Source organism: Puma concolor, chromosome E4 (genome assembly GCF_028749965.1).
Source record: "Puma concolor isolate L17-30 chromosome E4, mPumCon1.1.hap2, whole genome shotgun sequence".
Taxonomy (NCBI): Eukaryota; Metazoa; Chordata; class Mammalia; order Carnivora; family Felidae; genus Puma; species Puma concolor.
Genome location: NC_141683.1, coordinates 39,576,470 through 39,591,827, shown reverse-complemented (window position 1 = coordinate 39,591,827; position 15,358 = coordinate 39,576,470). Strand labels below are relative to the sequence as shown.

The window sequence follows — 15,358 nt, the reverse complement described above, 5'->3', positions numbered from 1 at the left end:
AACTACGTAAGCATATATTCCTTATCCAAATAAAAATTACATTTGTACTGAATGGGTTTGTTGTTTTTTTTTTAAAAAACCTCACGTTTTTAATCATCTCCGTGTGGCAGAGTCACATCCACTCACCCACATCCTCAACATCCACTCCACTCCTCCATTGTTCCTTGGCAAAACCCAGATTTTTCGCCGGGCACAGAGCCGCCTAGAATACAAACTACATTTCCCAGGCCCCCTGAGGCCGGGCAAGGCGTTGGACTACGTTGCAGCCAATGAGACTGAAGTGGAGGTTACCAGACGCCTGTTCAGAGAACAACTGGCATGTGCCCTTCATCATTTTTTCTTTCTTTCTTTCTTGTGGAAGCGATGGCTGGAGCTCGGCCCTCACGGCAGCACAATAAAGAGGGAGAGCAGTAAGATGCCCCCACTACCTCCGCCGACCTTCTTTCACATCATGGCGAATCATGATTAAGTCACCCCGACCTCACCTGCCGCCAAATCTGAGCCTGACCGGTATCATTTCTTTCCCTCCATTAACTCACTAATACAACACCAGTCCAGACACGATGCTAGTCGAGTTGGCCTGAAGAAGGTTCACATGTGGAGTCAGAACACATGCCTAGAAAGTTCTCAAGCATTCCACTCTGGAGATGTGGCCACACCCTGCATGACGTCCGGAGACTCACTTATAAGAGTCAGTCTTCTGGGGTGCCTGGGTGGCTCAGTCGGTTGAACATCCGACTCCAGCTCAGGTCATGATCTCACAGTCCGTGAGTTCGAGCCCCGTGTCGGGCTCTGTGCTGACAGCTCAGAGCCTGGAGCCTCCTTCAGATTCTGTCTCCCTCTCTCTTTGCCCCTCCCCTGTTCATGTTCTCTCTTGCGCGCGCGCTCTCTCTCTCTCCCTCAAAATAATAAATAAACATTAAGAAATTAATAAAAAATTAGAGTCATTTTTCTTCCCTGGAGCCCTGCACACTGTGTAGGACCTAAGCCATAGTGGCTCTTTAGGTGTCCCCTTGTCTGTTCCTCGTGTTTACCAAGAGAATCCCCACTCCAGGGTCCTTGAGCACCTCCCAGTGGGTTCACCCCAGTGTCTGCACCTTTCCTGCCCATGCTTTCTTCCCGACCTGGCCTCCTTCTCAACACCGAGTCACATCTCTTCTTCTCGAAACTCCAATAAATGTGCTGACCCTCATGTGTGAGAATAGCGCTAGCAAGACAGAAGCCTAACCTGGTTTCTCAGGTGTTGGAACAGATCTGCACTGACCTGTGTCCTTTCCCTCAGTCCTGTAACCAACAGTGCCTGCTGGATTGGTCCACAGGGTCAAGGAGGTCTAGAAGACAACACAACCTAGCCGCTCCGCCCTGGAATGTGGGCTCGCCGGGGATCACGGCTCCAGGTAGCCACCGCTACGCCACCGCCTGGAAGCCATTTTTTGTCCACTCGCCTGACTTCCTCACCTTGGAGCCCATCAGCTCTGAGGAAACAATTTTCACCACATTTTTCAAAGTCTGTGTTCCTAAAACTTTACCCTTACCCTTGGTCCACTCCTGGCTCCCTTGAAACCAGATGTACTTTTTTTTTTTTTTTTAAGATTTTATTTTTAAGCAATCTCCACACCAACGTGGGGCTCAAACTCACAACCCGGAAACCAAGAGCCACAGGTTCTACCAATGGAGCCAGCCAGGCACCCCCCCCAAACAGATGTACTTTAATTCGGGGGGGGGGGGTCTTTAGCCTCCTTTTTCTAAACTTTTCCTTAGCACCTCCACCAGTTCCCCACCCCACCCCCACCCCCATCTTCCAGGTGCTGAGAAATCACCATTATAAGTAGCTTTCATTTAGTTGGCACTAACTAGGCGCCAGGCATTGCTCTGAGAGGTTTACAGGGATTAACTAATTCTCACCATAACCCGATGGGGTTGATACAGGGGAAGAAAGCGAGGCACTGAAAGGTAGCAAACTTGCGGAAAGCAAAGTCACACGTTTAGCAAGTGGCGGAGCCAGAGCTCATCCCCAGAATCTAGAGCCCATGCCCTTAACCACGAAGAAAACCGATCCATCCTCCTGCTGGCCACCCAAAGCATCCTCCGTCTCTGCACCTCCCCCATGCCTTCTTGTCATACCTTCGAGGTCCAGCCCAAATGCCACTTCTCCCCTAAGCATCTTCTCACTTTCCTTCCCTCACGATGCATTACTCCTTGCCCCTATATGCTAGGGTATGTCCTCCGGTACCTCTGCGAAAGAACCCTGCAGGTTCATAATCATTATCCCTGCCTCGGAGACTGAACAAATCGACAGCAGGGATCAAGTAAATTCACCTAGGAATCCCCACTGTTGAATACCCTGTAGTTCTCAATAGACTCGGGTCAAGTTCTCACTAACGTGTAAATGGCTGATAAGGCTTCATTTAAGTTACCTTTATGATGGGATGTTTTAAACACAGTCCTAAGCCAGAAATTCAAGTCACCATAACAACATTCTTAGAATTAACATGTAGGAAGAATTTTTTTTTTTTTTTCCTGTGCAGGAAGAGCTTTACCTTACCTCTAAAAGCCGCCTGGGGAACCTGCCTGCTTGGAAAGCGGAATGTGGTTCTGCAATGACAGAGAGCTTGAGCGCTTCCAAAAGAAAGGGACTAGATTGTTTCCGTCCTCTGTATCCCACTTCCCGACCATGTCCCCCTAGGCATCCAGAACCCAGGGGAGAACAAGGCTATACTGGCAGAAAAGGAGTTCAACTGAGATCCCCAGTGAACTGCCTGAAAGAGGAAACCCTTTTCTTTCACAGTGATACTGGCTGCAATTTCCTGGCCTGGCGAAGGGCAGAATGGCAGAAGTGCCTGTGGGGCCCAGCCAGAAATACAGTTCCCTCCTGGCCAGCTCGTCTCAGGGCCAGAGCTTGTGCGTGGAGAGACTTCTTCCAAGTGCTCCCCTGGCTATAATTAGAATTCTGCAAAGGGATATATTTTTAAGAAACACAGCACCAGGATGATGATTCAGCCGGATCTGCACTTGCCCAGAACCTCTCATCAGATCCACGGCTATTATTTTAGACTGAACAACGTATTTCTCCAAACCCCTCCCCAGTCAAGGAAAAGATCTCAAAGACCTTTCCTTTTGAAGGGCTCTCAGCCCGCCTCCTGCTTTAGGGAAAATGGGGTAGAGGACTTCACATTTCCAGTACTACACGTTGTGCAAGGAAGAAGGGGGCACTTCCCTCAGCACACAAATGGATGGTCCCAGCCTCATCTGTTGTCATGGAAACGTACCCAGGGTGACTTAGGGTGACTGCTCGATGGCCTGGTCCCACGTGTGAACAGTAGAGGCCATTCAGAAGGTAGGTAGGTTCTCTATGCTGGTTCCATAGAGAAGGTATTCCGTAGCACAGAAACCTTAGTCTGGCACACGGTGGAAATTCACGTTCTGGTTTTCTGTTGTAAGTAAGCGCCACGCCTAACGCGGGGCTTGAACTGACAACCCTGAGGTCAAGAGTCGCATGCTGTACCAACTGAGCCAACCAGGTGCTCCCACGCTCTTCTGATGTGGCCCCACATTTTCAACGTGACCTCTCATCCCAGGTAGCTGGGAGTAGATATGGTACTTTGAGTTTTCCAGTTTGTCTCAATCTTATATGGCTTGTGATTCGCTCACTTAATCCAAATATATCTATAAAATGCTAGGGGTGTTCGCCACTGCTACCTAAACCTTGAGAGTCTGGGGAGAGTGAACCATCACGTCGAACCTCGAGTCTCTCACACCCCGAGGCGGCCTCGGTGCCCAGGAAGAGCTTGGTTAGATTGGATGTTGGTGGCAGTGAAGCCACAAGGAGGCTCAGAACCAGAAAGTTCATGGCAGCATGTCGGGGACTGAAGTGGGGACCTCACACCCCAGGGCCGTGTGTCTGTGTGAGACTGGGTTTAAGAAAAGAAGCAGGAAGCGGAAGGAAAGCCTACAGGGTCCGCCCCGAATCCCCAGTCCCCTTTCTGCAACTCTGTGTAAGGCCTGTGTCTGGGGCACCTCCTCTCCTCACTTTTCAACGCCCATCCCCTCTCTGCTTGGCAGTTGATGGGGGAGCAAAGGTCAGAGGGCCTGGGTGGCAGCCGGGAGAACAGGCTCCTGTAGCTTGCTTGCTACTTTCTCACCCACAGGATTTTCTTTTCTTTTCTTTTTTTTTTTTAAGTAGGCCTCAGGCCCAGCACGGAGCCCAACACAAGGCTTGAACTCATGACCCTGAGCTCAAGACCTGAGCTGAGATCAAGAGTCAGACACTTAACTGACTGAGCCACCCAGGCGCCCCAGCCCACAAGAATTCATTTAGCAGCACTTTGTGCCAAGTGCCTCGTAGATCTTGGGTTACTAGGACGAATAGCTTTCCCTGGAGCCAAGGTCCATTCTCTTCCTTCTGAGGGAAATCTGCCTCTTGCTTCTGTTGTATGAGGATACTTCAGGGACACTATCCTTCTATGTCCAGTTCAGGGCCGCCCGACTGGGACGCACAGGCCACCACCCTGTTCGTACTGCTTACTCCTGTCTCCCCAAGGTCAGAGCCCCTTAGTGGACTCTTAGTGGACATGCCCACGTGTTCATCTACTCACCTTCCCACACAAACATGCCCATCAGGACCAGTTTAGCTGTATTCTCTGTGGACTCAGGATTCTAGAGAGGGTTCTACAGTAAGGGTGCAACTCTAACATTGACTTCTCGGACCTCAGCGTTAAGGGTGAGGAACAGATTAAACCAGGGATGGTGCTGGCCCAGCGTTTACTAGTTCAAGCAGAGACCCCAGACCCTCCTCCCGTGTCTACTCTGGCAGGAATCAGGTCAGGCCAGGCACCGATTTGGGACTTATGACCTATCTGGGTAGGCCTCAGCTGGAGGGGCACTGGGAGGGCGGGACTGGTCCTTCCCCACCTGTCACCCTCATTCAAAGCCAGTCCCGCTCTTCATTCACACGCCCTACTTCCCAGGATGGCAGGCACCCTCTGGCAGCTGCAGGGCAGACAGCTGAAGTTGCTACGTAAGCAAACAGGCCTCAGCCTGAGAGACTGGGCCCAGAAGAGACTCTCCAGGATCTGCCCTTTCTTCCAAGTCCTCTTGAGACAGGAGGCTCTGGCCAGAGACCAAGCGCCACAAGCCACTGTTTGCGATTCCCCTCCTTGCTGTTCCGGAGAACCCGGCCAGGACCCCCGGTGCTATCTGACCTGGAGGAGGCTCCCTGCTCACTCGGCCTCAGGAGGTCTCTCCTGTCAAGACTCCCCATCCATCCCGGTTTCTCCAAGCATCCCCAGGGACCTTGGCCCCTATGAAATCCCAGGGGAGCTAAGCTGGGCAGTCCTCTGCGTTGAAACTACCTTGTCTGGGCTTCGAGAAGGAAACTCCACATCATCCAGAAGATCCTACTTCTCCTTTCACAGCCTTTCTACTCTTTGTGTGTGTGTGTGTGTGTGTGTGTGTGTTGGGGGGGGGGCATCCCCTCTAATTTCCATGCTAAGAAAATTTTCTCCTTTCCACCTTTTGGGACATTTTCTCATTTGGAATCCAAAGAGAATGACTTCATAGGCCTCATTCAGAGTATCTTCAATGCAATTAGAATCAAGGTGATTCTCTATGACTTCGTTATGACATCATGGCCTCACTTGAGCAACTGCCTGGAGGAACTGTTGTGATCCTTCAAGACAGAATGGGGCAGGAACTCCGTTGTGGAGCTTGGGGCCAGCAGTGAAAGAAGGGAGATCTTAAGATGGAGCTTAGTAACCTCTGTGAGCCTGAGGGTCTCCAGCAGGGGGAGCAAAGCCCGGGAGAGCCACAGGCCGCCACAGAGACAGAGGACCAAGAAGGGAAACCAACGGGGAAGACAAAGGGAGGAAAAGGACCATAAACAGCAAAAAAGAGCAGAGGAGGGATGGAGGAGGAAGAGGAGCCAGACAGCAGAGACAGAACAGAGATGTTCTCACAGGTCCTCAGGGACTCTTGCCCCACTTGAGAAGAATGTTCCACGCGGTTGCTCCAACTGGAATGAGCTGCTTTCATGCTGACACAGGCAGCCCAGGCAGAAAACCACTGTCCACTCACCCCCTAAGCTCCCAGGTTCAGCCCATCGGCAGCAAGCCAAGAGCTGCGGCCTGTCAGAGACAGAAGGGCCCCCCCGGGAGCGGTCGTGGTTCTCAGGAGGGCAACTGTTGGCATTTTAGGTGGAAAGCTTCTTAATGGAGGAGGATGAGCTTTGCAGGAAGTTTACCATCCCGGACCCCTGAGAATAATCACTGTGACAAGCAAAAACTTCCCTTCCCACCGCAGGTCTAACCCTTGTGCCCAACACTCCCCCCCCATCCCGAGGGTGTCTGGCTGCTGCTGAGAAGCACCATGGCGGCCCTCAGTGAAGAGCTGAAAGGGGAGGGAGGCCCAGCATGGGGAAGGAGTTTGTGGAAGTGCACAGCAGGCCTTTCAAACGTGGATCTCAACCTCTATCTCCCTGTCTCTTTTAGAACCAGAGGAGCCAACTTGATGGTTCTGTGCGGAAGGTTTGCTTTAAAAGCTCCTAGGGGAGCCGAGTGCGACAAAGGACTTGTGGGGGGAGGGGGGAGGGTCCCTGTCTCCCTCTCAAAACCTTGCCTGATCTGACACTAATGCAGTCTTCGCCACTCGCCCTCCAACCCAGCTGACTCTTCTGTCAACCCCGGGGACACTGAACCTCCTTTCCAGAATGATTATTCAGACAACTGCAAAAATGGAGAGGAATGCAGGGCTGGAAGTAGCTCCAGCTGTAGGGATGAGGTCGTCAGGGATATAAAGCCACTAAAATTATCCCAGCACAGAAAGGGGCTGGGACCCCACAGCTGATGGGCCTCTTGCCTGTTATGGTAATATTCCACCATTTGGGCCACTCCCAAGCTTCATATGGCACCCAACACATTTAGAAATGATTTGACGGCCTTACGTAATGCTAAAAAAATAACACAGTGACAGAGTCACAAACCCTTCCTAGTCCTGGCCATTCGACGGTAGGACGGCCAGAATTTGGCGGAGTTATTGGGTCACAACCAAATGCATCCCTTTTTCGTTTCCTCACCAGATCAAGATTACCTGGAGAAAAGCCTGCTTGGTGAAGGCCACGGGTAGAAGCTGAGAAGCTGCTCCTCTCCAGACACACCTCTAGGAACCAGGGTGCCCTGGGTTCTAGTCTGCGGCAATGACGGAAGCTGGGATCTGGAGGGGGAGGGAGGGGCTGCCATCCCTCTTGTGCTCCCTGCCTCAGGCAGCCCTTCATTTTACTTTCAACTCTTGCCTCTCTGTCCGCTCTCTTCCTACTTGGTAGCCCCTACCCAGCCCTGCAACTCAGAAAGCAGGGTTGAGGAGGAATTAGGGAAAGAATCTTCTCTCCTTGTGACACCTCAATCCACTTGAAACTTCAGCCAAGATGTCTGCCCTCTAGATTCCCCTCCTGACCTCCAAACTGGAACAAAAGTGGCAAGGGCTTCCACTCCCAAGGATGGCCATGGTCTTCCTAGATCAGCTCATATAAAACGGTCCACAGGAACCCACAAGCCACCTGGCCTCTCTTGATGGTCAAACTCTTCCAACCCCCCCCCCCCCCCCCGCCGCCCCGGCTCTGGCTGTGAAAAAGAAAATGCCTGAAGCCTGACCTGCTGGGGAAAGTTGATGAAGGAAGACTCCTGGGAACCAGTGTTGTGCCCAGGAGAAAGGGCTGTGGGGGCAGGGTAAGGGTCTGGGAGTTCAGGGGCTGGTTGCAGCTACCCTCCACCATTTTGGAAAAGTTTATGTTTTCACTGAACCATGAGCCGTCCCCTCTGGGCTCCTGGGGCCTGTCTTGCTGAGGCTGGGGTCAGTTTCGGGACATAGAGGGAAGAGAGAGGAACTGAATCCCCATCTTCCTGCAGGTCTTCCTTCCTGATCCCTCCAATGACTACCCCCCTCTCCTTAGTGACTTTCTCCCCCTCCCCAGGCCCGCTCCGTGCTTCCGGTGGACAGGAGGGGAGAGGACGAGTGGGGCCCCAACACTACAAGGTGGCTTTACACTCACAGCTGCGGCAGTCTGAGCGCCGTCCTCTGCAGGCGCAGACAGGGTCGCTTGCCTCGGCTGCGTGACAGAGTAGCCAGAGATTAGGTTACGGGCATGGCCTGGGGGTGACTGAAAACCAGTTTCTCTATCTGGCCCCTAGGAGGATGAACAGTCGGGCTCCTCCCAGAGTGTCTTCAGTGGAGCCCCACGCTGGAGGGTCAGGCTGGGGACACACCCCCTAGTTTCACCTCAGCACCTCAATCTCTAGAGGCCCAGGCCGGTCTGGAGTCACGCTCGGGCCCCGGCAGACCCAGTACCTTCATCTTGACATTCTGTTGTGTTTTAAAGTCAACCAGCCTCCCTGGGGTGCCTGGGTGGCTCAGTTGGTTAAGCGTCCGACTCTTGATTTCGGCTCAGGTCTTGATCTCGTGGTCGTGAGATGGAACCCTGCATTGGGCTCCACCTTGGACATGGAGCCTGCTTAAGACTCTCTCTCTCTCTCTCTCTCTCTCTCTCTCTCTCATAATAATAATAATAATAGAGTAACAAACAAAAATAAAAAATAAAGTCAACCCCCCGATCACTTCTCTCGTTCTGATTGATCAAACCATGGATCTCCAAGAGTGGTCCTGGACCTGCGGCATCAGCCTCACCTGGGAACCTGCCAGAACAACAGCTAAATCACAAGCACTGGGGAAGGGGCCTAGCAACCTGTTTTAACAAGCCCGCTGAGGACCCTGTGCTTGCTCAGGTTTGAGGACAGGGTGCGGATCCTTCCATCCATCTTCAGCTGGGCCCTCATGCTGTGTGCAGCCCCTCCTTCCTACCCTCCTACCCTGTACGGGTAACCCACCCGCCCGCTCACTCCCACCCGATGACGCACATCCTTCACCAGCAGGATAAAAGCCATTTAATGTACAGTCTGTCAACTTCTACCTCCTCATCTCCCTTAAACTCTTCCTCATCTCCCCCCTTCATTTGCTCTGACGACCTTAACAGCTGTCTCCTGCAGGTGCAGACAGGCTCCTTAACACTCCAGATCCATCCTCTCGGCCTATTCCTTCCCCATCTCCTGTTCCGGTTTTTCTTCCTCTGGGCTACTCAGGGCCTGCCAGCACTTCCTTCCTTCCTCATCAACTTATCCAACTTTCGCTCCAACGGTCGCTTTTCAGTAGACGGCTCTAATGTCATTATCTCTACTCCTCAACTTCCTCAAACTCCAGAACTGCACTCTCAGCAGCTTCTAGGACACCGTCCCAGGATGCCTGAGAAGCGCCTCAAATCCCACAGTCCAGACTCAAATGCACCTTCTTCCTCCACTGTTCTCAGATGCCCAGCACCCGGCGCATCACCCTGACTACTGTCTCCACAACCAGTTTCTGATATCTTACTGGCTTTACCATTCCTGGACACTCATGGTAACTTTTTCAGGTTAAAACCTGAACATGGCTTGGACTGCAGAGTTCCTGTGGATGCAGGCAAAATGGATCCAACAGGGATCGTTTGAAAAACCCACAGCTGCCATTCGGGGCATCGATCCATGACACAGGATGCTTAGGGTTTCAAGTGCTCAGGACTTCATGTGCTCAGGACTTTAGAGGGCAAAGCAGGGCTTTATGGACTATTCAATGGACTGTATACTGGGAGCTCCAAAGGGAAGCCCCCTCCAGGGGCAGAAAAGCTAGCAAATCAAAGGAAAGGGCCCCTTCCTTGTTTCTTGAGTAACCAGATTCCTACTTCTGGAATTCTATGCTACAGGACCCTCTGGGAACGGCTGACATATTCATAGTCCCCTGAGACAACTGCTACTTTGTTCAGGGACGTCAACGGGTGGACGACTGCATCACAGAGTGGGGAGAGACAGGGTTAGGGTTAATTTAAGGTCAGGGTCAAGAGTCAAGGGCCGTGATGAGCATCAGAGGCAGGATTAGGGTCAGAGGCATGTGTGAAAGATCTGAAGCCAACCTGCTCCCTAAAAGGACAAAGCCATGCTGAATCCCCCCTGTTCTCCAACCTCTCTTGCTACAGGAGCTCCCAACCGCCACCCACCTCATCATCCCTCCCCTTTCAAAGCCGGGACCCCCATCATTTCAGCCAACGCCTTTCTGGCTTAGAAGCTGAACCCTGGGCTCAGCAGTGGGGTGGGGAATGAGGACAAATAGGGAATGTTCCTCGAAACTGACAACACCCCATCCTGTCCTGTTCTTCCAAAAGCAGAACCAACACTCCCTGTTCTGCCACCGTCCCAGGGCCGACCTGGGTTCCAGCCCCAGTCCCATCACCGACCAGCTACACCACAGCACAGTGTTCGGCTTTCTTCCTCTGAAAGTGAAAACTACAGCTCTCCCTTCTTACTCTACAGCGTGGACGTGACAATAATAACGTGCTTGCGTGAAAGCAGTTCCCCATGAATAAACCGCTCTCATTACAACTTCTCAGTTGATCCGAACGACTCCTTGTGAGATGGGCAGGGACAGCATTTTTATCCTCGGGAAGGGCTTCCCCAGGCCACAAGGCTAATGAGCAACAGAGCCCGGGCTCAGCCTAGACCACTGTGCGCTGTACCCACATCATCCCTGGTGCGGCGAGAGCCTCCTGTGACCCAGCATGCTGCTGGTATTAATAAAAGTAATATTTTTTCCCTGTATAAGTATGGCCCAAATATTTGCCAGTGGATTATCACTGGTTACTTTGGGCTTCCTCAGCTTCTCCAATCTGTCACTTCTCAAGTGGGTCATTTTGACCTAAGCAGTAGGTGTGGAATCACTAGCCTCGGGGCTAAAACAGGGGAGCTAGAGTCAGCAAAGAAGAAGTGGGTATTTCTGACGCTGTGATCCAAACCGTGATCACGCTTTCTGCTGGGCACAGAGGGCTGCGGGGTTTTAGGAAGGTTTCATCGATTCTAACAGGCTCTTCTGGCTGCGAGAACTGAAGCCCAGGAAGGTTACATGACATGCCTAACATCACGTAGCTCAGAAGGAGCTGAGCTGGCCCCAGACCCAGGCTTCCTAATTCTAAAGCCAGTGCTGTTCCCATGGTGCCAGGATTTCAGCCTACCCTTCATCTCTTGCAGTCTGGGGCTGGGCTCTTCTTCTGAGTCTATAGCTGACAGGTGGTGGCGTCAGCGCAATGGGAGTGACGGGCAGGGGGGATCCTTCTCTACAGGGGATGCCCCCCTGCGTGAGGGGCGGTCCTCTCGGAGATCTCGGTCAGCTTCAGATGCCACGGCCCACGACACAGCTTCGTCCCCGTGGGCTAGGACAACCCCACGGATGTGTGTGTTGGGCTTTCGGGAAAGAGGAAATACTACTCACGACTTGTCTCTCCTGCCGAGCCGTCTCGGGGGGCTTGCCTGTCTCCTTCTGGGGGACAGGGATTTCCCCCGACTTCTCACTTGGGTTGGAGAATGGGCACTTGCAGGTTTCAGGATCTGAAGGAGATGTAAGGAGTTACCACACCGGCTCCTGAAGGACCCCGCCCTCATGTCTTCCTGCCCTCAGCCCACCAAGATCCCGTGGCTTCGAAGGCACTGAAGCTGGAAGGCCTTCCAAACAGGAGGTCTGACAGATGCTCCTCTCTCAGTCTGCACTGGCAAGGAGCAAAGGTGCCGCTTCCCAGGGGCTGAAATGATTATACCGTGCTCCCTTTTCCACAGCAGAGAAGCAGAGCCCAAGGCCTCAGCTCCCCTGAAGCTGCATCTGGGTGCTGGGTGCTGTCTTGTCAAAGCCAAGTCCCATCTACATTGCTCCAGAAACCAGCTTGTTTTTCCTCTGACTCTCTCACCCCACACACATGCACAGAGTGGTTTCAATTTATCAAGAATCTCGTTTCCAGGTCCCTCAGAGTGAAAATGACAGGTCCCCAAGAGCTAAACAGAACTAAGTCTGAAGTCAGCGTGGTCTCTTTTCCCCTGTGGTCCTCAGTGTAGGCACAGGCTTTCTCTCAGTGACTCCACAAGCCCTGGAGGGACAAGGACAAGCAGGCATCGTGTCACCATGGAAGTGACACGGCAGAAGCAAGAAGGCTTTACGAGTGTAGTTTATATAAAGCCAGCACAGTAAATGCTTCTTTCCTATTGTGACACTGGGTCAGGATTTTATGCCAAAACGCGTTGCAACTTACAAAGCAGAGATATAATGCAACTCTCCAAGAGATGATAAACCAGCTGACCCACTCATCCTGCTGTGCACAGGCCCTTCTGGTTTTAAGTACTAAAAATTTCATGTCCTGAGAAACCTCTCAGTTTCAGACAAACTGGGATGATTGATCACCCTGTTATAATAAAGACAGAACACAACAAAACTATAACCTTCATCTAAAATGGCTAACATTTGGGGGCGCCTGGGTGGCGCAGTCGGTTAAGCGTCCGACTTCAGCCAGGTCACGATCTCGCGGTCCGTGAGTTCGAGCCCCGCGTCGGGCTCTGGGCTGATGGCTCAGAGCCTGGAGCCTGTTTCCCATTCTGTGTCTCCCTCTCTCTCTGCCCCTCCCCCGTTCATGCTCTGTCTCTCTCTGTCCCAAAAATAAATGAACGTTGAATAAAAAAAATTTTTTTTAAATAAAATGGCTAACATTTGGGGCGACGGGGTGGCTCAGTCGGTTGAGTGTCCGACTTCGGCCCAGGTCATGATCCCACAGTTCATGGGTTCAAGCCCCGCATCGGGCTCTGTGCTGACAGCTCAGAGCCTGGAGCCTGCTTCGGATTCTGTGTCTCCCTCTCTCTCTGCCCGCCTCTGCCCCCACTCTGTCTCTCTGTCTCCCAAAATAAACAAACATTAAAAAAATAAAAATAAATGGCTAACATTTTAGATTTGATTGCATAGAAGGAATTGTAGGCCAAGACACTGCTGTAATTATAACATCTAAATCAACTTTAGCTCCAGTGTTTGAAGTAGCATAAGCAAAGAGAAACTTTAATTATCCGTGTCAAATAGCAAATGATTTTGATTTTTTGTTTTAATAGGGTGGCTACTAAGTAAGACAACCTCAAGGAGATTTTGACCGTCCCAGAAACACAGGGCATGAGGCAAGAGGGAGAGAGACAGAAGACAGGGATAGAACTCTTTTGCATTGCTCATTTGTCTTCCCAGCACCTACCTTCATTCTCATGTCCCTGGCATATTTCTCCAGCTCCTTCCTTATGTCAGCCCTCAACATCTTTGAGACATTGAGGACCAGCTGTTTCCACTCAATGGGCTGAAAGCTATGAGGCTCATGGGGGACATACAGCCCAATCTTGACCTTCTTGACTGTGTGCAGGTACTTCTTGTAGGAGTCTTCAAAGTCAAAGATGAGGTCACTCAAAGTCCGAAAGGTCAACGGCTTGTCCATCAGCTCAGCCCTTCGGCTCATGCCCAGTGAGCCATAGCGGCCATTGCAATAAATCCCCAGCACAACATGGTGAAAGTAGTTTCCTGAGAAGTAGGTTTTAAAGCTGATGGGGAATCGCTCGATGGAAGGCTGTCCATTGGTTAAGTATCTTAGACCATCTGAGTCAAGGAAGAGAAAGGAGACCTTGAAAATTCACAGAGCTTGGACTCCCAGTAATGGAAGTGGCCCATACGGGCAGTGTCCATCCCTCTGCCTCTGAGTGGGCCCACACCTTACCTTTCCAGACTAATCCTTTTTTTTTTAATTTTTTTAACATTTATTTATTTCTGAGACAGAGAGAGACAGAGCATGAACGGGGGAGGGCCAGAGAGAGAGGGAGACACAGAATCCGAAGCAGGCTCCAGGCTCTGAGCTGTCAGCACAGAGCCGGACACGGGGCTCGAACTCACGGACCGCGAGATCATGACCTGAGCCGAAGTCAGACGCTCAACCGACTAAGTCACCCAGGCACCCCGAGACTGATCCTTTTAGAAAGGATTCACTTGATATCTTTGAGTACCTAGTATACAGTGCATATCAGAGCCAAGTTAATATGGGACAAAGAGAAAAACTTGCCCTCTACTTTAGCAACTAAATAAATGCAAAATGAAACAATGATCTCTCCCTTTCCCTCAGTCTTCTACAGGGCATAATGAGGATTAAAGGCTTTTTTAATGTAATCAGAATGATGTTCTCAGACATTAATTCTGGCTGGAGCGTGTGGGACAGACCAGGAACCGAAAGCCTCTGCAATGCTCCAGAGAAGAAATGAAAACCAGAATCAAGGCAAGGCAATGCGGACATAAAAGAAACAGACTGGTTGATTATCTGGATGGCAAGGTGTCAGAACAGCTCATAACTGCACCTCATCTGCTCCTCTCACGGGCCCCGGCACACCCATGTCGACAGCCTTGGGTACCACACAGAAAGCTGCCTCCAGCACACAAACCACAGACTCCCCTCGTCCCCAATGCGCTTGGGATCACAGCTTGGCTTTCTCCACTTATCAGCCCATTTGGATGGACTAACTCGGCCTCTTACCGCTGCCTCAGTTTGGGACCAGTAACCCCCACAGAGCGCAGCTCCAAGTAACTACCCCCTGTGACTCCACACGCTGGAGCCAGGGGCAAGAAGTGTCACATCCACGAGCCCATCTCAAAGTCCCAGGATAACCCTGGCCAGGACCCGGTTTTCTGGAGAGTGATGCGGAAAACTCACTGGTGTCACTTTTCTGCTGAAAACATTTGGTGACTCCAGAGTGTTTCTAAGGTAAATAATCATCCGGGTGTTGAACATGGTGGCCAGGGCGTGATAAGTGCTCAGTTAGTAGAGACGGTCTTCCATCCTCTGAGCACTTCTCTTCACCGTTTCTTGCCCCCACTCCAACGTGCTTTCCACACAAAGGCCAGAGTGGTCTATTCAAGCCAAAATTTGGTACACGTCAGCTCTTCTGCTTAAGTTTTCAGTGTCTCTCATCTTCCCCAGACTTAGCCCAAATCCCTTACAAAAGTCCTGCCACGATTCAGCCCCTGCTCATTATTCCTTTGTGCAATCTCCTTTCCGCCACACCCTGGACTAGCACACGGACCCAAGGGGACCCGTGACTTTTTGAAAGATACGCCGGGACCGCAAAGCATCCACACCTGTGCCCTCAGCACATATAATCCCTCATAATGTGAAGTCAAATGTAACTGAAACTCCTAAATGACTTTTAAATGGCCTTTACAGCACAAAGCTGTGAGACCAAAGCGACCTACGAAACTTTCAACAAAATGCCACTAAACACTCTTCGCACTACATGATGCCCCCAACTGCAGTATAACTTGTCGTATGGCTTCACTGCACATCAGCCTTCTAGGGCAGGGGACTCAATTCCTTTGGGAACTCCTAGGAATCGTGAGTGATAAGGATGCTGTGGGCCCTATCCTCTTTCCACAGGCTGCACCCCAACTGGAACAGCCTCACTGC

The 15,358-nt window shown here is 51.5% G+C and overlaps 1 protein-coding gene across 4 annotated transcripts in view; it reads right to left on the bottom strand.

The window, feature by feature from the left end:
• The window catches only part of VASH2 (vasohibin 2), a 42,880-nt gene that overhangs the window by 5,264 nt on the left and 22,258 nt on the right, over positions 1–15,358 (bottom strand). For all 4 annotated transcript variants that reach the window (XR_015246000.1, XM_086693767.1, XM_086693768.1 and 1 more), the window contains 2 exons: positions 13,118–13,499; positions 11,335–11,450 (listed from right to left, as the gene is read on the bottom strand). Coding sequence is in view for 3 of the 4 variants with exons in the window: in XM_086693767.1 (XP_086549893.1) it covers positions 11,335–11,450; positions 13,118–13,499 (498 nt within the window). In the remaining variant the exon portion in view is untranslated. The remainder of the gene's footprint in view (positions 1–11,334; positions 11,451–13,117; positions 13,500–15,358) is intronic.